The sequence below is a fragment of the Equus przewalskii genome, chromosome 25, assembly GCF_037783145.1.
Source record: "Equus przewalskii isolate Varuska chromosome 25, EquPr2, whole genome shotgun sequence".
NCBI classification, from domain to species: domain Eukaryota; kingdom Metazoa; phylum Chordata; class Mammalia; order Perissodactyla; family Equidae; genus Equus; species Equus przewalskii.
The window spans coordinates 22,345,095-22,368,811 of NC_091855.1; the positions used below are offsets into that span (position 1 = coordinate 22,345,095).

General features: G+C 40.5%; 1 protein-coding gene across 3 annotated transcripts in view; it reads right to left on the bottom strand.

Moving 5' to 3' along the window:
* Positions 1-23,717, bottom strand: part of SPTLC2 (serine palmitoyltransferase long chain base subunit 2) — a 101,627-nt gene that overhangs the window by 35,088 nt on the left and 42,822 nt on the right. For all 3 annotated transcript variants that reach the window (XM_070593277.1, XM_070593276.1, XM_070593278.1), the window contains exons 6-9: positions 22,935-23,028; positions 19,063-19,168; positions 18,101-18,320; positions 15,811-15,937 (exon numbers count right to left, since the gene is read on the bottom strand). In XM_070593277.1, the coding sequence (XP_070449378.1) occupies positions 15,811-15,937; positions 18,101-18,320; positions 19,063-19,168; positions 22,935-23,028 (547 nt within the window). The remainder of the gene's footprint in view (positions 1-15,810; positions 15,938-18,100; positions 18,321-19,062; positions 19,169-22,934; positions 23,029-23,717) is intronic.

Consider the following 23,717-nt stretch of genomic DNA (forward strand, 5'->3'; position numbering starts at 1 on the left):
TACAGTTGCAAATATCTCAGAACAAAAAATCTTTTAGCCATGCTGTCTATTCTTCCACAAGAACAGAGTATGCTAAATAATTAAAAACTGAGTTAAGTAGAAGTAAAAATCCAATAATGGAAAAAACCAAAACCAAACCAAACCAAACCTTTCTATAAGTAGTGGCAAACATTTGGCACTTTAAAAAAATTTTATAGTTTTTACTTATCTTATGAATCTCATGAGTACATAGGTACTGAAGTTTATTTCCACGCCAACAGAAACATACTGATAATTAACAAGGTTAAACCATGAGGAACTTCTCCTGCACAATATCTATATATTTTTCCCACATTTAGATGATACCTTAGTGTGTGGGCTGGGTAAAACAGGGATGAATTCTTAGCTAAGCCATCAAATTTTCTTTGTGAAAGAAGCAGTCTCTCCTTCACTCATCTTTCTTAATCCTCAACAGTCACTTTCTTTGAACAGCTCTAAAGTGGAAGGGGAAGGCGGCAGACAAGACTTTTAACTCTCATCACAGCATTTTCTAGATAACAAATCATATACTTGCCACAAGTATCCAGACAGGATGTATCATGAAGAGTGGGATCTCTGGCTCAGCGGAAAGGAGAAAGAGGGACAAAAGAAGGCCAGTAAACACACAAACCACCTGACCTTTAAGGTCATCCTTTGTTCTTTAACTTCCGTGAACACTCGCAGAAATGCAGATGAAATTAAGATCACTGTATCTAAAAATATCTTCAAGTACCAAATGGGGCTGGAGGAGGCAGTAAAGGAGGAAGAGAGAGCAGAGCAGGGGATGTAAAGAAAAAACATCCGTGAAGCTATTTTTAAAACTACACTATGTTGGAATTTAAGTTTATGGTTCAGGTTTTTCACACGATCTCACAGAAAGAAGGATAAAGTATTTTACCTAAAAACGTTGCCTAAAACAAAAATAAAAGAAACACTAGTGAAAAGGCAGGGCAGACTGACTTTAATAAGATATTCCCCCTTAAAATGCCAGCTAAATGACACTGGAAAATCTCTCTGATGGGCCCCTAAGAGACCCAAGGAAGAAGAAAATAAATGTACCTTCAACCAGCTCTTTACAAGCTATTTTTGTGCTCCAGTGAAGAGTTGTGTAAAAGGGATATTTATAAGGGACGTCTAGGAAGCAAGAGTTCAGTAACTTTGTAACACTAAAGCAAAATGAGTGGGAACTAGGTGTACCATGTCCTAGACACAGCCCCTATTTTGCTAGACTGGAGACAAATACCAAAGAGCTCAGCTCGGGCAACTGTCAAGCTAATGAATATCAAAGCGGACAGCCCGCCTCCCCCCATCCTGGGGATCCTGTTCTAAGGCAGCCCTTTGGCTTTTTACCTCCCTACAAGGACGCATCCAAGCATCTGAATCTACTCTCCCATACGACTACCACTTTGCTTCATCTGCAACTAGAGCAGCTTTTCTTACCACCAAGCTCTGCACAGCAAATTCCTCTCACAAGCACTGGTTATCATCCCCTTCCTAGGAGCTTAATCCTTTAATTAGTTTCAATGCCAAAAACTAGGATTTCCTGAGGACTGCCACAGGATATGCAACAAGCAGCAGCGGCGAAGGCTTAAAGTTGTGATTCAGTATAATCCAGAATTTAAAAGAACGGTTGCTAATGCACAGTCAGAAACAGACGGCCCTAAACAAACAGAAGAAAGGAGGCCAAGGGCCTGTGAAAAATTAAGGAACTAAGTTTTAAAGGGGCCAGCTACAGTGGGGACAGAAAATCTTAATTTGTCCAAAGACTATCCCACTGTCCTCCTCCAGGGCTGGAACATATCACATGCTACTTTCAGACAGGACTAAAGGCATGAGGAAATACGTGTCGTGTGGTCAAGCATCCACCTTTGGAGGAAGAGGGGCAGCAAGTAAGGCAAGCACTAGGGAAGGTGAGGCATGGAATTCAACTAACAGTTTTAGAGGCAGAAGGTAAGGCAACAAACAAGAGTTTCACAAACTCATTAGTACTGAACTTTTTTAAAAAAAGGTTTATAGTGGGAAAGGCCATTTGTAGGTTATGTACTCCAAAATCTGAGATTCTGAATCAATAGGTTATAAAAAAAAAAGTAAAACAAAAATAATTCCACCAGCCTCAGAAGCCTGACCACAGGTCTCTGAGTCCTCAGTTCTCTCTCTCTCCCCTAACTGGGTTCTCACGTCTACACCTACGCCTCGGATTCATTCAGCAAGGATCACTAGCTCTTTAGAAGGAAGCATCGAGGCACTGAGATTTCCAAAAACAATGAAAATTGGCAACTTAGTTTTACCACCAAACCCCTGCTCCACAAGCCAACATTTCCCTGATTTTTTCTTTTAAAAAGAAAGAGATCGTACATCTGCCTTCCAATTTCCTTTCCTTTCCCTAACTACCACATCTATCCACAGAGTTGCTTTTGGTTCTCTTTGATGTAAGCAAGCTCATAAAAAGAGATAACACTTAAATCTCTTAAAAGTTAGCTGCCATTATTAACTGAGGTTTTCTTTAAAATGCCTACTCTAGGGCCTTGTCCACCAAGACTCAGTGGTCTGATGGGGCAGACTAGAATCCTCGTTTTTTAACAATCTCTACAGCAACCCTGGCTGCAGATTAAAATCATCTGTAGGTGCTTTTAAATAATACCTTGCAGGCGCCTCACCCCCCGATAGGCACTGGGTCTGCAAGGGGGCCCCGACATCGGCATTATTACTAATTTTTAAGTTTTCCTGTGTGTAAGCAGAGTTAGGAACCACCATACTAAAAGTATTTCTGATGTAGATGTTTCATGGGCAGAGTGTGAGAACAGGGGCTTAAAAGAGTACAAATTAATGAAGTCCTCTGAACCTCATTCCACTGCCAAGGACACGGCAGGCAGGTACCAATATTCAGGTAATTAGAAAAACCATAGGTGACAATTGTTTTAATCAATTCAGAAAGCTCTCAAATTTGGCACGCCATCAGAAAGGTATTGGGTTCTTAATTCAGAACAGAGTCCATCTATCTTGTCATTTGTTTATACATATTAAGTATTCTTGCAGCAATAAATTGCAATAAAGTTGATGAAAAGCTAGGGTCAAGTCTCCTAGACAAAGATGTCAGAAATAATTCTGAGGGAAAAAAGCAATTCCAACCATGTTAAGGTTTAGAAAGTTATTCTTCAACAAGCAAAACAGAATCTGGGCTATAAAAGTCACAAATTAGAAGTGATGGGAAGAACAGGCTGAAGTAATGGTCATCCGTCTCAGCTAAACAGTAACTGAACAAATCGAACTGCGGAAAAAAACCTTTACAATTAATTTTATTATGAAATAAAACTAAGGTAATTCACCCACTTCAATCTTAAAAAAAAAAAAAGTAACCTGACTCACAGTACTTTAATTAAGAGTTTAGTTTCCTTTCTATTATCTTACCACATCTTCTCCAAAATAGTCAAGGCTCCTTTCCTGTCCCAGGGGAACATACGCAGACTCCTTATTTATGTTTTGTATTAAGAACAACATTCTACTAAATGAACAAGTCTACATTTGTTCAAAGCTGAGCTTCCAGCCTGCTGCCTGTGGGCATCTTAACAGCCAGCTTCAAACAAACTGAAACAAGACACAAAAGGAGCGACCACTCTTGTTGCAAGAAACGGTCAATCGCATTTGGATTCGGAAGGGAGATGGGAATGGAAGAAGAAACAGACCACACCACCCAAGTTCTTGAGTATTCAGAATAGATTTCTGAAGCAGAGAGGGAGTTGGAAACAGATAGGTAAATGCCCAAAGGGCTTTCTTTCATCTGTAGGGCTGATTACTCACAACTAAACTTACCTGTTTTTTTTTTTTAAATTAGCAGACCAGAAGTAAGAAAATTAGAAATAGGTTATAAAATAGTCCATTTTAATAAAATATAAAGTATCATTAATGCAACTTCAGAACCACACTATTCGGAGGCAACATTCTGAGAAAACTTGTCCCGTTTATGAGCTCAAGTTTCTCCACCTGTAAAGTGGTCACATTGCTTGCTAATTTCAGAAGGCTTAAACCATTGGTTAAAATGCCCTTTGTGTTAGATAATGAAGAGGCTACTTTACAAAAGGAAAATCTTTTTCTTTGATTGCTGGTGATTTACTAGAGTGATATTGATACCGACCCTGATATCAGTTTCCCCACATTAAACCCAGCATATATGGGGTTAAAACCAAAACCCTCATTCCCTGCTTACTCTTTGACTTCCTGGCTCCAGAATCTACTATCCTCCATGGAGACAGACACCGACAAGGACAAGCACCTGGATTATCTCCTCCCCGCAAAGAGATACAGGCTGGTGGGAAAGCTGCTGACCAGCAAGGTCAGGGGCTGCCTCCTCTCTGCAAGTAGTCTCAAGGCCAAAGACAGGCTGGTGGGAAAACTCCAACCACCAAGGCCATATGCTCCCCCTCCCCTACCTAAAACCCCAAATAAAAACCCTTCCTTTTAGCTCTTTGGGGAGTTTTCGATTTCAGCGTTAGCTGCCCTCTCTCCTTGCTCAGCGCTGTGCAAAAATAAAATTCCTACTTTCTTCCACCACACCCGGTGTCAGAGATTGGCTTGCTGCGCAACGGGTGAGCGAACTCACTTCAGGTTTGGTAACAATATCTTCTATAGAAAAAATCCACTTAGAAAGATTGATAAGGAACGTAAGATCTGCATTTGCTTCAAATAATTAGCTGGCTTTAAGGGAGTTTAAGGTTTTGGGGGGTGGGGGAGGGAGGAGGTTTTTCAGGGAGAAGGAAGGAGGAAACTGAGAAACAAGAAGCCGAACAAAGCGGGAATTTCTCCCTCCTGGAATCCTACTCCCACCTCTAGACTCACATTTTTCAAAGGCAAGGATCATGCATTGTTCAACTCTGCGCTCTGCAACAGCACAGACACCACAGGATACAGAGTAGATGCCTGATAAAAGCGTGATAAATGCAGAAACAAATATTTTTTAATGGTGGTGTATGTACTAAGTTGGAGGGATCTGGTCTGACTCCACGTCAGATACACTGCTGAACTGTACTGTGGCTGAGAATAAAAGTGAGCACTAGAAAACCTGATTTTTATTTAGATGAATTTCTAATAGTGAAGTAAATTACATACAAGCAGATAAATAATAATGAAGAAAAAAGTGGAACGCAAACACTCTTGGGCTCACAAAGCATAGGGCTTGGAGAGAGTGGTACCCAGGCACTGGCCAAACATAACAAGTCGATGTTCAAAGCTGTCAGCCCCCAGCAGAGAAGCAGGAAATTCTCTGTTTATGACTCCCCCCCTCACTTAAAGACTTTGTTGTCTTTAACAGATCTGCCCCCCTCAGTATGGAAATCCGGGACTGCTTTTTTTAAAAAAAGTTTCTCAGTTCTCCTAAATTAGTTTTTGACAGTTCCTGGGATTCTCAAAGTGACTGATCATTTTACACCTCATTAACAAGTCTGTTACAGGAATTAATTCAAATGAGCCAACCCTAATTTTAATTAAACCTCGATCTGCCCAAGGTATTCGTTTTTTTCTCCTACACCAACAGCCACCTGAATGGGCCCAGTTCCTTCAAAACTAAGAAGTACAAAAAGCACAGTTTTCTACACAGAAAGTTATTTCTGTCATCATTTTAAAATTTATCTAGTAAAATGTACCTATCTAGTTAATTTTGGTCCATGATTTGGCCATTCTGGCTTAACATTCAACTATACAAGTGATGTACTTTAAGAACATTCTCTGCTGATTTTCTAATATTTCTGGATCATGTGTACATTCAATCATTCAGCAAATTTATCAAAAGGCTACTAGATGTCAGAAACTATACTGGGTGCTATGCAATACGTTAAAACTACATCTTTGGCAAGAAATAAAATACATCAAAGCACAGTGAAAAATGGAAAAGCACAACTTTAGTTACTTTGGTCAGACATTCTGCTTTGATTCATAAACAGATCTTACAGCTAAATTTCCATTACTGGACGTGGATTAGTGGTGTGTGAAGTAAAAGCAGAATTTCAAAGGTCTAGTGGAATTTGTCAGAATTTCCTAGGTCTCATTTGTCCTACTCACCAGCCTGTTCTAACTCAGTATGTCCACTCGAGGTACAAGCACACTGGCAGCACAATTCCCACCTACTAGTACCTGTTTTTGGTTCCCAGGTAAGATGTCTCTCAATATCTACTTATCAATCGCGTCACATGTCCCTCTCTTCTCTGGGAAAAGGATAGGAATGGAGGGAAAATGTGGGAAAGGCTGGGAGGAAGAAGGAAGGAGTGCTCGCAAAGTGGGATAGGGGATGGATCCCAACTTCCCTTGCAGGCTGCAGCTTTTAGAGCAACATGTCTTCCCACAAATAAGATGAAAACATTTATTAATAATCAACCACATACTATTTGTCTATTTGTTTAAGCCTTACTGCCCAATAATACTGCCTATTAACCGAAAGTTCATTTTTGGTAAAGTCTCCACCTTTCTGCAACAGCATCATTCTAATACTTTATTACATTTCATCCTTGTATTACCAAAAATGTTTGCTAAAGGGAAAAATAAAGTGTTAATACTAATACAGAGGGGCCGGCCTGGTGGCCCAGCTATTAAGTTCGCACATTCCACCCCACCAGCTGGGGGCTCGCCGGTTCAGATCCCAGGTTCGGACCTATGCACAGCTTGGCAAGCCATGCTGTGGCAGGCCTCCCACATATAAAGTAGAGGAAGATGGGCACAGATGTTAGCTCAGGGCCAGTCTTCCTCAGCAAAAAAAGAGGAGGATTGGCAGCAGATGTTAGCTCTGGGCTAACCTTTCTCAAAAAAAAAAAAAGATACACAGGACTCAGAAACTGAATTCATTCATGACAAAAACAAAAATTATCAGACATGCTGAATGTAGCAATAATAAACCTTTTATACTCATTAGAATTATGCTATAGCTACATGATGAGTTATGAAGAAAAAATAAAAATCAAGTAACATGAAATACTTGAGATAGTCAAAATTATAATGAAAAGGTAAGGCTTAATTAGAGATTTCATTATATGTTTAGTATTTTAGGACTGGACACCAATGATAACATCTAGCATCTAAGTCTAGTGATTGACTTGCGTACATAGTTTGAAGAAAAACAATTTTTTTAAAAGATTTCATTTACTTCCTTTTTCTCCCCAAAGCCCCCAGGAACACAGCTGTACAGTCTTAGTTGTGGGTCCTTCTAGTTGTGGAAAGTGGGTTGCTGCCTCAGCGTGGCTTGATGGGTGGTGCCATGTCCGCACCCAGGATCTGAAATGGTGAAACCCTGGGCCACGGAAGCGGAGCGTGTGAACTTAACCACTCAGCCATGGGGCTGGCCCCTGAAGAAAACATTGTGTTCAAACATTACACACTGGCTCTGTGAGACAAAATTATAAATTAGTGATATTATAAAGTTGTGACATATGGCTTTTGGAGGAAAAAAAGTATTAGCACAAAGGTGTCATAAAAGACACAGCATTTCAGTTGGCCCTTGAAGAATGAACAGCTGGGGCACAGGAGGATAAGCATTCTGTCAGAGGGACCAAACTGGTTTCAGTAAAGGTACGTGGGAGGTACAGAAAAAGATGGGTGAAGCTAAAATCAAACTCTAGAGGATCTTAAACATCTCAAAAAGAATTTAGACGTTATTCTCTAAGCAACTCAGAGTTACTGAAGATTGTTCTTTTCTATTTCTGCATCTTTAAACAGACAATGACAAACAGAGCTGTACGTAAGAAGACTGACAAGTGGTTGAATATAGGAAAGGCTGGAGCAAGAACAAGGCAGTTAGGAGTTGGTGCAATAGTTTGAGCAATAGGTAATGAGGGCCTGAAATAGTAAGGTGGCAGTGGGAATAAGCAGAAGTGTGAGGCAGAATCAACAAAAGCTGACTTATTTACGGGGAAAGTGGACTTCAGATTTCAGACCTCACTAACTTGATAGTGATATATTTAGCTGAGAATACAAAGAGAGGATGCAATGAGAAAAATGGGGCATAACTTCTGCGATGTTCCTGTTAAAGACACATATCCTAAATCTTAATCATGAGGAAACACTAAGTCAACCCAAATTACGGAAAATTCTATCAAGTAACTGTCCTGTAATCGTTAAAAGTGTCAACATCATGAAAGTCAAAGAAAGACTGAGGAACTGTAACTGACGACTAAGGAGACGTGACAACTATATGCAACACGTAATTCTGAACCACATCCACATCATTGGGACACTGGCAAAACCTGAATGGGGTCTGAGGAATAGATAATAATAAGGTATCAATATTAGTTATTGAAATAATTAATATGTTTATATAAGTTAATTAAATAGTGTATTAGACTCAATGTCTTTCTCTGGATGGTTGTATTGTGATTATGCATTTGGGAGGATGAAGATTCTGATCAGCAACTTACTTTCAAATGGTTCAGGAAAAAAAGTTCTTTGTGCTATATGTCCATCTTTTCTGTCAATTTGTGATTGTTTTATAATAAGAAAAAAGATTTAAAAATATGCTCAGAAATATTAACTCTGCCACATGACTATAGCTCTACCTCATGGAATTCAGCAACAGACATTCAAAATTACTGATTTTTTCATAACTTTTAGTTCTCGTCCCCTGCCCCCAGCTCCTTAACGCCAGGGGGGAAAAGCAAGAACACCCAGGAAGATTAGAACGCTCAAATTTTCCATTTTTTCCAGAAGTCGCAGGAAGTTTCATAAAGTGAACACAATATGTACATTTAAAAATAAAACACATCTGAAAGATGATCTCTGTACAGCAACAAGAGACCTGCACTGCGAACCAACCAGGGTCCACAGTAAGCCAAGAAAGAAGAAAGACAGACACACTTGAGCAGAGGTAATATATGAACTCCTTAAGTTCCTAAATCAGTCTCAAAGATGAAATTCCGAATAAAAGCCTCAAATTTACAATCACATATAAAATGCGAAAAACTCTAAGAACAGAGCAGCTTAGAGAAGAGAGATGTAAACTCATGATCTTAAAAAGAATGCATCTTTCAACTACATCATCTCCAGAAAAGTAAAGCTGAGTACCAAATAGGATAGTGTGTGGTAATGAGATCAGAGCTGTATATCGGAGTGCACGTGCTCAAGGGTAAAAACAAAACAAAAAAACGCTTTGCTGACCATAGCTTATCTAAAGCCTCTAGTCCTAGAGTTCTCTGAATTATCTGAAACTGACATAGGGAGAGAAGGAGAAAAAAGGAAATTAAGCTCCTGGTGACTCTTCACTGTCTTTAGTACCATGTGCAATGGAATGTGTTGGTTTAGCATCCTGTTTGGTAAGAGCAAGGCGTCTGGAGTGGTCCCAAGGAGGGACTGCTCGTGGTGACGCAAGTTCACACTCAGAGAAGCAAACACGTGAGCACAACGATTATATTCTGCATAAAGGGAGAAATACTATGCCAAAAATGAACTCATTCAAATAAATGTTTAATATTTGTATGTCCAGTAACAGCAATCAGAAAGTTAGAGTGTAAGGGCAGGAAAAGAAAATCAGCTTATTATTTCTAATATTCCTTTAAACCAACATAAAACCTAGGACCAAGCACTTACATTGCATGTCTTTTTTCCTTCAGTATGAAACAGAAATTGTATGTGAGATACTTAACCACAACGTGGAGACAGAGTCCTCCAATTTACAAATTCAGTACCATTCTGTAACAGTCCCTTCTGTTCACATATGGGTTACCTGTCGTGTCCCCCATTCCCAATTCACAGCACTGCCAAAACTCAATGGAAGACAGAAATATTGGCATAGCTCTTATGCAAGTCTGATTCTTCCCAAATTTCTTCAAAATATAAAAATTGAAAGAATGTGCGGTTTTTAAATTTACAGATCTAGAAAGGCTAGATAATCCAAGATGAAACTGAAAAGAGTAATGTCCCTAAAGTACAGCATATACACATACAAATATAACCAGGCAAAAAGCCATGCAAAAATTAATTAATGGATTAATTAATATAAAGTAGAAGAAAATAGCAAACACCTGTAGAACATATATTTGACTCTGAGTTAAGAAAAGATTTTTTAAGGCACAAAACATTGTCCATCCAGGAAAAGACTGATAAATTCTACTACATTATAAAGGAAAACTTTTTATAAAACAAAACACCATAAATAAGATTAAAAGAAAAGCTGTTTCTCTCAGTTTGAGAGAAAAAACTAATAAATAATTATTATCCAGAATACATGAAGAACTCCTAAAAATACCCATATAAACAGATGGCCCAATCTGACTAGTAATCAGGAAAATGCAAATAAAAACTACAACGAGATACTGTTTCACACACATCATATTGGCAGAGATCAAAAGGGTCAACAGTATCTTTTAATATCCTTAGGCACGGAAATGAGTAAACTATAACTTTCATACTAGTACGAGAGAGTAAACTGGCATAAGCACTTTTTTTTTTTTTGAGGAAGATTAGCCCTGAGCTAACATCTGCCACCAATCCTCCTCTTTTTGCTGAAGAAGACTGGCCCTGAGCTGACATCTGTGCCCATCTTCCTCCACTTTACATGTGGGACACCTGCCACTGCATGGCTTGACAAGCAGTGCCATGTCCCCACCAGGGATCCAAATCGGCAAACCCCAGGCCACTGAAGCAGAGCACACAAACTTAACCACTACGCTGCCGGGCTGGCCCCTGGCATAAGCACTTCTGAAAGAATCCGGCAACCTCTAAAGAGGCCCACCAATGTCGAGGCCGGGGTGTGCCCTGGAAAATCTGACACACATGCAAAAGAGGCAGGTACAAAGATTGTTGCTGCAGTACGACAGAACAGCTAAAAAGAGCTCACAATCTAATGTCCACCGACACAGTAATGAACAAAAAGCTGTGGTAATACCGTGTGGAGCACTACACAACAGTGAAAACGAACAAACAAGGACCTGACCCTCAACAGGCTTAACTCGGACAAAGCAAGCAAATACAGCAGGCTGTAGAAAGAGTCCCACAATATGACCAACTTATATAGCACTTAAACACACAAAACAATACTGGAATACCAGTCCTCATTACTGGAATCCAGTCTGTTCCTAAAACTGTGTTAGAGTGTGCATTTTCAGGTAGAAGAGTCTATATTACATTAAAAATTGGACAAAAAGTGGGGCCAGGCCTGGTGGTGTAGTGGTTAAGTTCGGCATGCTCCAGTTTGGCTGCCTGGGTTCAGTTCCTGGGCACTGACCTACACCACCTGTGGCCATGCTAGGGCGGCAACCTACGTACAAAATACAGGAAGATTGGCACAGATGTTACTCAGGGTGAATCTTCCTCAGAAAACAAAAAAGGAAAGCAAAGACAAGAAAAGAAAAAGAAAGAAAGAATTGGGAAAAAAATGTGTTCCTGGATCATTCAAAACTCCAGTTTTCCCCTAAGCTACTAAAAAAAATCTACATAATAGTCTACTAAAAATTTCTGTGAAATATAAAGTATCCAAAACACCAATTCCTATTTCAGCCCTTAAGAAATTTGGGCACATTTCCATGCAGCACTCAATGATATCACACAGTACGAAATCCATCGTATTTCTCACTTTTGCACCTGTTTGTCTCAACGAGGGTTAAGCACTCCAATACAGTGTTCAAATGCAGGGACTTCCTGGTCCTCTCAGGCTCACCTACTTTCTTCAGGGGCTTTTCCACATGTCACAGGACATCTGCATTAGTGATGCGGGGAAGATGACTGAGCTATTGCACAGCACATTTAAACAATGCAGGTGCACAAGCGACACGGCCCAATCAGGAAAACAGCTGAAACATGACTGAAGCCACCCTACAGCGAGCCCAGACTCAGGCGCAGCTGAAAACATTTTTGGTGGTGTGCACGAGGATTTATTATAGTGGGTTTTGATTCAGATGGTTAAATCTCATGAGCATTTCTGCAAGTCATTACACAAATAGATAGCGAGCCTTCAAACAGCGGGGGTACTCATAGGACACATCATTTATGAATACATTCATAGTAAAAGCACAAAAGCACAGAAGGAGACAGTTTCAGGACAGGCATTATCTCTGGGGAAAGGGTGAGAGAAACCAAACCAGGAAGGGATGCTAAAGAAGTTTTAGCTACCTGTTCTTTTAAAGTGAGATAAATAGGGTAAAATATTAACATCATTAAAATATGGGATCATGGGTACATTATTTTCCATACCTTTTCATGAAATCTAAAGGACCAATAAAATTCCTAACCTACCGGAAACAGGCCACAAGCCTGCCAATAACAAGCTGCCCACAGAAACTAGTCAAGAATTTGAACTTGCTACGAGGACAGGGCAAGAGAACCAGTGTGAACGTGTTTTCCTGTCAACCTAATACCCTTACAGGACAAGAACGCCTCCTGTCAGAACCTCCGCCCTCCACACAAGCTCTGCCCTCACAGCCCACTCGCCCCGGGGCCTCCATCACGCCACCGTGGCCTCCCTGTATTCCTGAACAGAGACGCCTCCAGCTCAGGGCCTTCTATCCCTGCATTTCAGGTTAACCTCCTCACCACCTGCACGGCCTTGCTAAAATCTGACCTTCTCGATGACCACCCTATTTAAAATTGCAAACTGGGTCCCCAGAACTCCTCGGCGCCCACCTTTCCTGCTTAACTTTCTCCTGGAGTACTTACCACTTTCTAGCACGCTGTGTCATTTACTTCCCTCATGAGAAAGCCCATAAGGCAGGAATCCGGGGTGTGTTTTATTCTTGGATGAATCACAAGTACCTAGAAACAGCACCTGGCACACCAATAGCAGGCACTCAAGTATCTGGTGAATGATTAATAAAACTTTAAGTTTTCTACGCTACAGTACTCTCTGGGCCTAACGCAACAACCCACTCTGCTTCGCATCCCCAAGATCCCCAAGTACATACTTCACTCAGATGACCTGCTGCGATGCCCATTTCCTGTGGATTGTGATTCAGAGTCTAAACCATCGTGAGATACACAATGTCTGTGGAATCCTGGACATAAGAGATTAAGTTTCTCCTAAGGAAGGCCATTTCTATTATAAAATCACAATCAGGTAATCAGTTGCAGACACCTCTTTTTAAAGGTCACCTTGAGGCACACTCAAAAGGCTGCTGCCTGGTTCCCATCTTTTTTTCTACAAGGACAATAAAAATATGCATTCCGTTACACCATAAAAATAAGCACTACCTTAACACACTCAAACCTAAAAGAAATCAGGCCAAATTTAATTAAGATCAGATAGCAGGTTTTATGAGAAATGGTATTTATCTCTACTTTTGGTTAGTTTTTTATCTTCTCTTTTGGCAGAGAAACAATGTACCCAACAGAAGTTGGGTACTAACTTCTAACTAACTAAAAGTTTTAGGGAGTAAGTTTTAATGGATTTTTTTAAAGATTTTATTTTCCTCCTTCTCCCCAAAGCCCCCCAGTACTTAGTTGTGTATTTTAGTTGTAGGTCCTTCTAGTTGTGGCATGTGGGAAGCCACCTCAGCATGGCTTGATGAGCAGTGCTAGGTCCAAGCCCAGGATCCAAACAGGTGAAACCCTGGGCCACCGAAACAGTGTGTGCGAACTTAACCACTTGGCCATGGGGCTGGCCCCAGGGACTAATTTTTTAAATATATTATTTAGGGGCTGGCCCAGTGGCATAGTGGTTAAGTTCACATCCTCTGCTTCGGTAGCCCAGAATTCACCGGTTTGGATACTGAGCACAGACCTACAAACTGCTCATCAGGCCATGCTTAGGCAGCATCCTATACAGAAGAACTAGAAGGACTTACAACTAGGATATACAACTATGTACTGGGGCTTTGGGGAGAAAAAACAAAAGAGGAAGATTGGCAACAGATGTTAGCTCAGGGCCAATCTTCCTCACCAAAAAAGAAAAAAACCAAATAAATAAAATAAATTATTTAAAAGCTGGTAGTGGCAAGTTTTAAAAAGGGGCACAAATTCTTTGACCCACCTCCCATTTGAGGTGGAGTCTGATTCTCTACGCCCTGCCATCTGGGCTGGCCTTAGCAACCCACTGATTAACAAGAGATCAGAAAAGACGGTGAGGCTTCAGCAGGTTCTTTGGTACTGTGTGCTCTCTGAAGCGTCCTCTCTTTATACCCATGCTATGGGGAGCCCGTGCTACATGGGGAGGACACCCCAAGGGGCTCTGGTCAACAGCCTCAGCCGAGCCCAGCCTCCCAAGTCACTCCAGTCCAGGTGACCTGCGAGTGAAGAAGCCCCCAGATGATCCCGGTCCCCAGCCATCCGAGTACTTCCCCGGCTGCTAGGGTCTTCCAAGCTCAAGCCCCGGATATCGTGGAGCAAAGACAAGCCATCCCTGCTGTGCCCTGACCGAATTCCTGACCCGCAGAATCTGTGAGCATAATAAGATGGCTGTTGCTTCCCGCCGCTAAGCTGAGGGGGTGGCTAGAGAGGCAACAGATAACTGGAAAACGAGTCCTAAGCCAAAGCCTGGGTCTAGTTTCCACATTTCCCTTTCTCATCGCCAGCAGAGCCCAGACAGCATTATTAGTACAGGTAAGTCGTCTCCCCAGGGGGCATGCGTCACTCAGACCCGAGCTCTAGGACAGGGCAAAGAATGAGTCAGGTAACTCTGCCAGCTGTTGGCCACTGGCTCCTTAGTTACCTCAGTCTGCGTGCTGGGTCAACAAGGCTGGCGCACCTGGTACGGTACCAGGTAAATGCTGGCTACCCGTAGCTGCATCTATTCCAGACCACAGCACACTATTTCCAGTAGCGCCGTACAGGAAGGAGAGACCATGCTGAGCTGCTGTGACAGGGAGCTGCTCACAAGGCTCCACACTGTGTGCACGTTAATGAAATATTTTCTCCCCAGAGGAATCAATTTATGAAACTGAAAATGACCAACGCTTCCAAAATCTATTTCCAAAAATCTCTCTCTAGAGATAACAAGGATATATCAAGATCAGAAAAAATATTAAGGTACAATTCTGATTCATTAAAACAGGCTTAAATCAATAAAAATCAGATATACCACTTCCTTCTTGTTTTTCGATGCAAACCATATCAATCTTACCACAAAATACTATATAACTGAAGAGTGGAGAGCTGAAGGCCGATAATGTGAAATCTTTTATAAGAGTAAAGCTGATTTTAGAAGCATTAAAAAAACAACAAGTAAAATTAACATATATCTCATACTCACAATGGAAATACTTTTAAAAGTGAAAAAACAAAACCACCCAATTGCTCCCCTTTTATTGTAACTCTTCTGCGTTCAACACTGCCCTCTAGTGTCAAATATCAGAAAGCGAACATCACACTTTAGTGCTCATTTTAGTATGCTCAAGTTAGGGCATCTAGTTTGCACTACAAATCCCACCACAGACAGAATAAACAGAGTCAGGATGACCTTTATTATCTAGCGCATGTTAAATTAGAAACTCTTTTAAAAGGTATTAAATCAAGGACACTAATTCATGGAAATAGCTTTTAAATACTATAGGAATGAAACCTCACTACACAGTGAGTTAACAGCTTCACATAAAATCGCGCAATTTAAGAAAGACCCTGAAGCCTTGTTACCTGAGACTAATGAGGCCAGGAAGGATAGCGAGATTAAAGCCTCACCATCTGTAGACAAGAAAGTGCAAGAGGAAGTGAGCTGGGCTTGTTCTCTTGGCACGTGTATAAAGACACCAAAAAGTGTTCATGGAAAACAAGGCCTCACACACCTGCCAGCTCTGCCCATTAGTCTACCAGACTCCTCATTTTAGGAAAAAAAGCTCACAAAAATGAGCACGTTTGGTTGCTAAGCTCAGGAAATTTTCCAAGAAAAGAAAGACTTACCAAGGGTGGTGCCATCCTGCCCCATGATGCACTTCATAGAGGTGACAATCTGCTCCACCACAGGTGGTGACAGTGATGTGGCGTACACGGCACTATGAGAATGTGTTCGCAGATAGTCAATCAGCTCCTGGGGAGTTCACAGAAGAAGTCGTTAAAGCCAGTGCCGGCATTCGCGGGCAACGTCACTGCCTTTCTTCCAGGTGAAAGCGGACTCCTCCCTTCAACAGCACTGGAACAGGACGCTAACCAGAGCCACAAGGTCAACCACCACGATCAGAGCACACTGTCAGCCACTGGCTCAGACACATGGCAACATCCTCAGGCTTTGGTTTGTTTTTTAAACACAGCACAACATAGAAGAAAGAAAAACTAGTCTTAAAGAAACCTTCTAAATTTGGAGAACATATCATTTAATGTTATAAATAGATCTACAGTGTTGAATTAAACAAGAAAGTGTTCGCATTGCTTTCAGATACATGATTGACTTCTGAGTATTACAGAAAACAGCATCTGTAAAGCCCATCCCTTCATTCCTGAATAAGAGAAAGTTCTCTAACACCAATTTTAAAGGCATTAGATATCCTCCAGATACACAGAGACTTATCAAATGATACAAATGTGGCAGACATTTGCAGGGTCTTTCATGAACACTAAAGCCATCTCACTGAATGAGGAAAAACCTTCTCTGCCAGGTACAAGGATTTCAAGACAATCAGTTGTATATCCCTATTCTCTAATACATTTTAACTTCACTGAACCTTTAAATACAGTGTGCACACAAAAAAGCCTATGTACCCGAACCACATAAGGAGACACAAAACGTGGCTATAAAACAATGTGTCACTTCAAAACTACTAAAAATTGTACAAAAACCACAAAAGCATAAAAATATTCTACACCTAAATGATCTCTCAGAGTATTATTTTTCTGTCCTTTGGTTTAGCAACAAATCCTACCAAAAAGCAATCAACTCTCCAAAGTGAATCTGGTCCCATTAACAAAAATTTAATGTAAAAATCTATCAAACTTGACTAAAACCACTGACAATGGGTGTTCTCTAAAAGCAACCAATTATTAAGAGAAAGTCCATGCTTTCAGACTCCCCATGTCAGGTTTTAAGGAGGAATTCAGGACATTTATGAGCACCTATTATGTACCACATACAAATACTTGACATACACTGTTTTTTCCTAAAACTGCAGAGAGTTCTTCAAACAACAGTTTTGCTGAGAGAGAATTCACATACAGTAGTACTGACTTTTTTAAAGTCTACAATTCAGTGGCTTTTAGTATATTCACATAGCTGTGCAACTTTCATCACTATCTAATTTTAGAACATTTTCATTACCTCAAAAAGAAACACACCCGTTAGCAGTCACTTTCCACTTCCCCTATCACCTCACTCTGGCAACCACTAACCTACTTTCTGTCTCTACAGTTTGCCTATTCCAGACACGGCATATAAAAGAAATACTACAATACGTGACCTTTTGGGACTGACAACTTTAACTTACCATAATGCTTTCAAGGTTCATCAATGCACGGACACAGATTATTTTTTAAAACTTTACTACAATCTTACAAGCTAGGCATATTTATCTCTGTTTCACTAATAAGGAAGTTGAAAGGTTAAATGCTTTGCCCAAGGTCTCATAAGTTAGCAAGGAAATACTCAAACGTAGGCCTCCGTCTCCATGGTTCAACTATTTACACCATACCACACTGATTCTCAAATGCCTCAGAGTTCACTATATATATATATTTTTTTTTTATTAAAGAGTTCACTATATATTTTTTAAACTGAAAAATACAATGCCTTGTAGAACACCAGAGGTAGCAAAATAATCTTTTTTCTTCCTGTCTCTATGCTCACCCAAGATGCCTTTGAGCCCAAGAGCAGGGCAGCTGGTCGCCTATCCCACTGGCTCCCATGACAACCCCACTGCTTCTGAAATTGTGAGCACAACCCAAACCCAACAGAAGACTGTGGCAAACAGGCAGCATCACTGTGTGTTCTTTCATACAAGAGGGTATTCTGTGTCTCAGACCAGCATGGAGTTTAGAACGAAGCTCAAATAAGCAAACAAGAAACAATGAACAGAACCAGCCTTAGTTCATCAGTCACTCACAGGCAGCTGAAGTGTGAAGCCCGCTGGCCCTACGAGCCTAAGCCACAAACAAATTCATGATCTCCACATCCCAGTTCATGGCCTTATCTGCTCAGTGTGGCCACCACATCGAGCAGCTAGTACCTTTATCCTTAACTGCTCGATTCTCATGGCCCATTTACCTTCTTGCCTCCAATGTATCCTCCAGAAGCACCAAAGCTCTTGGTGAATGTTCCCATCATAACGTCCACATCCTCAGGATCCAGGCCAAAGTAGTCCACCACACCTCGGCCTGTAGGGCCCAGAGCCCCAATGCTGTGAGCTTCATCTAGATACAAGTATGCCTTGTATTTCTTCTTAAGGGCGATCACTTCAGGGAGGCGGACGATAGATCCCTCCATGCTGGCAAAACAGGGTAAAGAACACGCACACTGAGACCTCTCAACTCTCCAAATTAAGAGTTGGCCACTTTAGGATTATTAACTTTTTAAGCTTACTGCTTTTCAAAAATGGTCTGACAACTCTGCCAGTGGTTTTAAGCTGGCAAAGTAAGAAGACGTCATGGCTGGGCAGATGTCCAGAGGAAAGGAGACTGGATCTTTTAAAACAAGCACCAGAACACGACTGATCTTAATTCACCACAAAGGGATAAAGGTCACAGCAGAGTCTTCTAAAGCTTGAATTATAGGCAACATTAGACTTTGCGTCACATTGCATATGTTATTAAAATCACACAAAAGAATAAAAAAAATTAGGAGTTAAGAGAATAAGCGCATGGGCTGCAAATAGGTAACCAAAATATTTCTTAAAATTAAATGGTGTGTAATTTGTTTTGACATATTAGAAAACACATTCCAATTCTTGCTCCTATGTATAAATTCCCTCTACAAACAGGAGGAAAACAAAGGACCCAAATAGAAGGGAGATTTGGAGACCATGTAGCATGACGGAAAGAATCAAGAGCCAGACAAAAAGACCTCTGTTCGAGTGTGAAGTCTGCCTCCAGGTGTTTTAGCAAGTCATCCACCGGTCTCCGGGTCTCCGTATTTTCCAGAGGGGTCTAGATAAGCGTTCCCTTCAGCTTGAAAATTCTATGAGTTTATGGGGCCAAATCAGACAGATAAGAATAATAAAGCAGGATTACCTATATATTCCCTCCACAAGGATGAGAATTTTCTTCCAGGGCCTTCGTGTGCGAGGCTGACCATAAACAATGGCATCTTTCAACAGCTTCTCTAGGCTTTGCATATCTACAGCACACAAAAAAGAATTTCAGCACAAAGTACTTTCCTCTTTCCTGACTTTATTCCAGAAATGAAAATACACATTTCTATATTTCTTATTCAGGAAGTTGAGTCTCAGCTAGCCAAGGACAGTAACATAACTAGAAGTGGGCAGAAAAAGACAGGGCAAAATGGGTAAGCTCCTGCTGGCCTGAATTAAAATCTTGTCTAACACATAACAAATGTTCAAAACCATAGAAACTTGACTAAATGACTGTAGCACAGTTAATTCAGCTGGTTGGTATGCTTATGAAACGACTGATGTTTCATGTTAAATACCTTGCCATTCAGTTAGCTTTTTGTGTATTTACAGAATCAACTGTATCTTTAATCCTAGTGAGTCATTCAAAAATAAATGCATAAAAAAAGACTGAACAACAGAGTGTAAATAAACTACTACAAATGCATATATCTCCTAAAAAGCAAATATGGGGGGGAAATTTAAAAATGCATGCCCCATTTCCTTTCACCTAGGATATATGCAACAAATGCTTGTCAAAAAGTTTTATCTTGGTAGCGGGTTAAAAAGACACCAGTCTAATAAAAATACACATGACTCTATGTGTTAAACAAGCTTGCAATCAGTTGAGATTATTTCATGGTTAACTTATCAGGTGTCTGTATCCAACTGAGTTCTTGTTCTCTGTTGGTCCTGAGGTGGTTAACAAGCCTAGAAAACTACACGGATGGTACTACCATTAATGAGGATCATAATTTTCCTGTTAAAAACAAATGCTTTGAAGACATTTCTTACCATCTCTATAGACGTCACACTTAAAACACTTGCTCTGAAATAATGCCCTTAAGGAACCCCGTGCCCCCAATCTACGCAACATTAAGTCTAGGGTGTATTGAATATGGGTAGGCGGCACCCCATCATAAAATCTGATTTTATACTCTTTACTGCTCATCACTGAAGGACGGGGTTACAAAGGTACATGATTTTGCTCTTTACATAAAAGGACTTTGGTAGAAAAGAGAAAATAAGGTAATAAAAACACATACCACAAACACAAAAATAATATGGCCAAAGGTTGTGATTGTATTTACACTTTCAGTTATTTATAACAAAACAATCTGTCTGCTATGTAACCTAGAGATAGGAGATGCTCCCACAGAAGTAAATACATCTGATTTGAAGCCGCTAGTCCTGCTGTAGAGGGCAATGTGTGGCAATCAGCAGGAGACAAGTAAAAATGTACTCATTGTTTTAGTTTCCTCTGTTTATAGACAGAAAGGAAGAGAAAAATAAATACCGGTTCAAAATTTTAGACAAAAGGAAATATCTATAGTAGAATGTTTGACCATATTATCTACATAGGAAAAAAAATTCAGTATGTCTGTCACATTATGCTCCCCAAATCCTATGTAAATTAAAGATTTAAATAAAAATTATATCACAAAACTACCCAGAAGAAAATATAAGAGAACCTTATGGTCTTAGAATGGGGGAGGCATTATGCAAAATCTAAAAGTCCTAAGACAGTAAGTGTGATAACATAAACATTTTAATAAGCCTGCACAGCAAGACACTAAAAACAAAGTTAAAAATAAAACAAAGAATATTGTAACATAGGGTCTGGCCCGGTGGCCGAGTGGTTGAGTTCGCGAGCTCCGCCTGGCGGCCCAGGGTTTTGCCAGTTCGAATCCTGGGCACAGACATGGCACCACTCATCAAGCCATGCTGAGGTGGCGTCCCACATGCCACAACTAGAAGGACCCACAACTAAAAATATACAACTATGTATATTTGGGAGAAAAAGGAAAAATAAAATCCTGAAAAAAAATACTGTAACATCAAAGAAAGGATAATTAATATAAAGGGCTCTTATAATCAGTGAAAGAGAAACAGTTTGAAAATGGCCAATTTACAAAGAAATACAAATACACTAACTGCATAAAAAGTCACTTGACACCCCTTAATCAAAGAAATAAAAACTAACATGTTATCAACTTACTAGATTAGGAAAGATTTAAATCTTTAGTTTTGGCCTGTGAGTAGATACCATCACTGTCATGTTGTTGAGGAAAAATTTGTACAATGCTTGGAGACAAAATGGAAAAGTTCAAAAACTTCATACCCTTTTTTCTAAAGGATGTTTTAGCAATGCCTTCTGATGTAGATAAGGGCTGACACTTGAACTGGAAAGTAAGGAGGTAAGGGGCACCGCCCACCCCACGAGAAGAGTGGCCCTGAGCTAACATCTGTTGCCAATCTTCATTTATCTATCTATCCATCTATTTATTTATTTTTCCCCCTAAAGCCCCAGTACATAGTTGTAAGTCCTTCTATGTGGGATGCTGCCACAGCATGGCTTGATGAGCACTGTGTAGGTCAGTGCCCAGGATCTGAACTGGCGAACCCTGGGCCGCCAAAGTGGAGCACTCAAACTTAACCATTATGCCACTGGGCTGGCCGGCTTCATACCCTTTTACCTAGGCATTCTAAGACTGCTAGGAATTTATCCCAAAGCACTAATCAGACCATTGAGCAAAAATGTGAGCGTGTGCAGTACTGTTTCTAAGTGGAAAAATTCAGAAACGACCTCGATGTCCAAACAGAGGGATGGACTGAATGAGGGCACCTCCAGACATTGCCCGCACCCTCTCACGAGGGGAGGAGAGAGTCACGCGGACTGTCAAAGTTCATGATGTGTTGTAAGAAATCAGCAGGTTACCCAACAGTGTTTAATAAATCCCTTTTACACAAAACAAAATGCTGTTTGTATCATTCTCATTGCAAACCATTTTAGACAAGATAAAGACAAAAGGAAGAAAGCTATTAGCATCTAAAACCTTCCATCCAGAGGCACAGACCTAACGTGTGGGGGTTCTGTCTTCTTCTACTTTTGTCTGTACATAAACACATTTTCAGAAAAGATGATATTAAACATACACTTTGGTTATCTTTCCTCTCTACATGTGAGTGTTTTAACTACGAAAGGTATGCGTTTTTATTATAAATGATTATTTTAATAATACACACAGATATTTCCACTCAGGGAGAAAAGTTTTGGCTTCGTGCCACCTTTGCTGTGCTTTTACGGTGTCTGTTCACATCTGTATTTCAGTATCTGTGTTTCATAGTCTAACTGCTGATTTGTCTCTAGTCTCTTCGTTGACCATCAGAGATCCTCAGATCAGGGATCCTGCTTTACTCATCTCAATACTCCTAGTGTTATGGCAGACACATCATAGGCATCTAGTAAATGTACACTGAACAAGTGACTTGCAAACAAAAAACATGAAAAAGTTGACAGTCAAATAAAAGGAGAATGTTATATTTTGTACCAAAAAGCTTCCTTGAGCTTCTATTTTTATTCCAACGAGGAAGAGAATAACTTAAAAGACTGAACCAGGGGCCGGCCCCGTGGCCAAGTGGTTAAGTGCTCCGCTTCGGCGGCCCAGGGTTTCGCTGGTTTGGATCCTGGGCGTGGACATGGCACCGCTCATCAAGCCATGCTGAGGCAGCGTCTCACGTGCCACAACTGGAAGGACCCACAACTAAAATACACAACTATGTACTGGGGGGCTTCAGGGAGAAGGAAAAAAAATAAGATTGGCAACAGATGTTAGCTCAGGTGCCAATGGAAAAAAAAAAGATTGAACCAGAAGGATATTTTAAATGTTGCTACTTCAGCTTCATTTATATTGTCTATTATTAATGCAACTAATGTTACCACTGCTGAATATTAAACACTATGGCCAGAAGCGAATTCCATGACAAACTCACTGTTGTGTTTGAAGATTCGAATGGTTGCTCCTGAGAGTCTGGCTCCTAGAACCAGTGATGCGTGGTTCAGCTCATCACTCAGAATCAGGCAACCCTGCAAAACCACAAGCACAGAAGGTAAGACACCAGGGGGAAAGGTTTGCTTACACAAATGACGAAACACTAAAAGCATTAATAATATCTTATTAAGGAAAGCTTTACAATAGCAAAACTATCCATTTAAGAAGAAAAATGTATAAATGATAATTTTTTCGAAAATTTACTTAGGAAGTAGGTGTAAAATTCTAACCTTTTAATTCAATTTCTTTTCTTTTTTTTTTAAGATTTTATTTTTCCTTTGTCTCCCAAAGCCCCCCAGTACATAGTTGTGTATTTTCAGTTGTGGGTCCTTCTAGTTGTGGGATGTGGGGTGCTGCCTCAGCATGGCTTGATGAGCGGTGCCAGGTCCGTGCCCAGGATCCAAACTGGCGAAACCCTGGGCTGCCGAAGCAGAGCGCGCGAACTTAGACCACTTGGCCATAGGCCGGCCCTTTAATTCAATTTCTTCAGGTCCTGTGACTGACTTATTATTCAGATATACAGCACAAGGTTTTTACTTACACCTACAATCTGATACATCAGATAGTCTCCAAAGGCTTTCAGTTCCATTGGTTTGATGGCATTCCACGTGAGTTTTGGTATGATGTACTATTTTATTCATGGAAAGAGTGTCGGGTGGAGAAGGCAGCTGAGGCAGTAATGCCTGTAAAAACAGTGCATTCTTTTTTTTAAATATTGGGACCT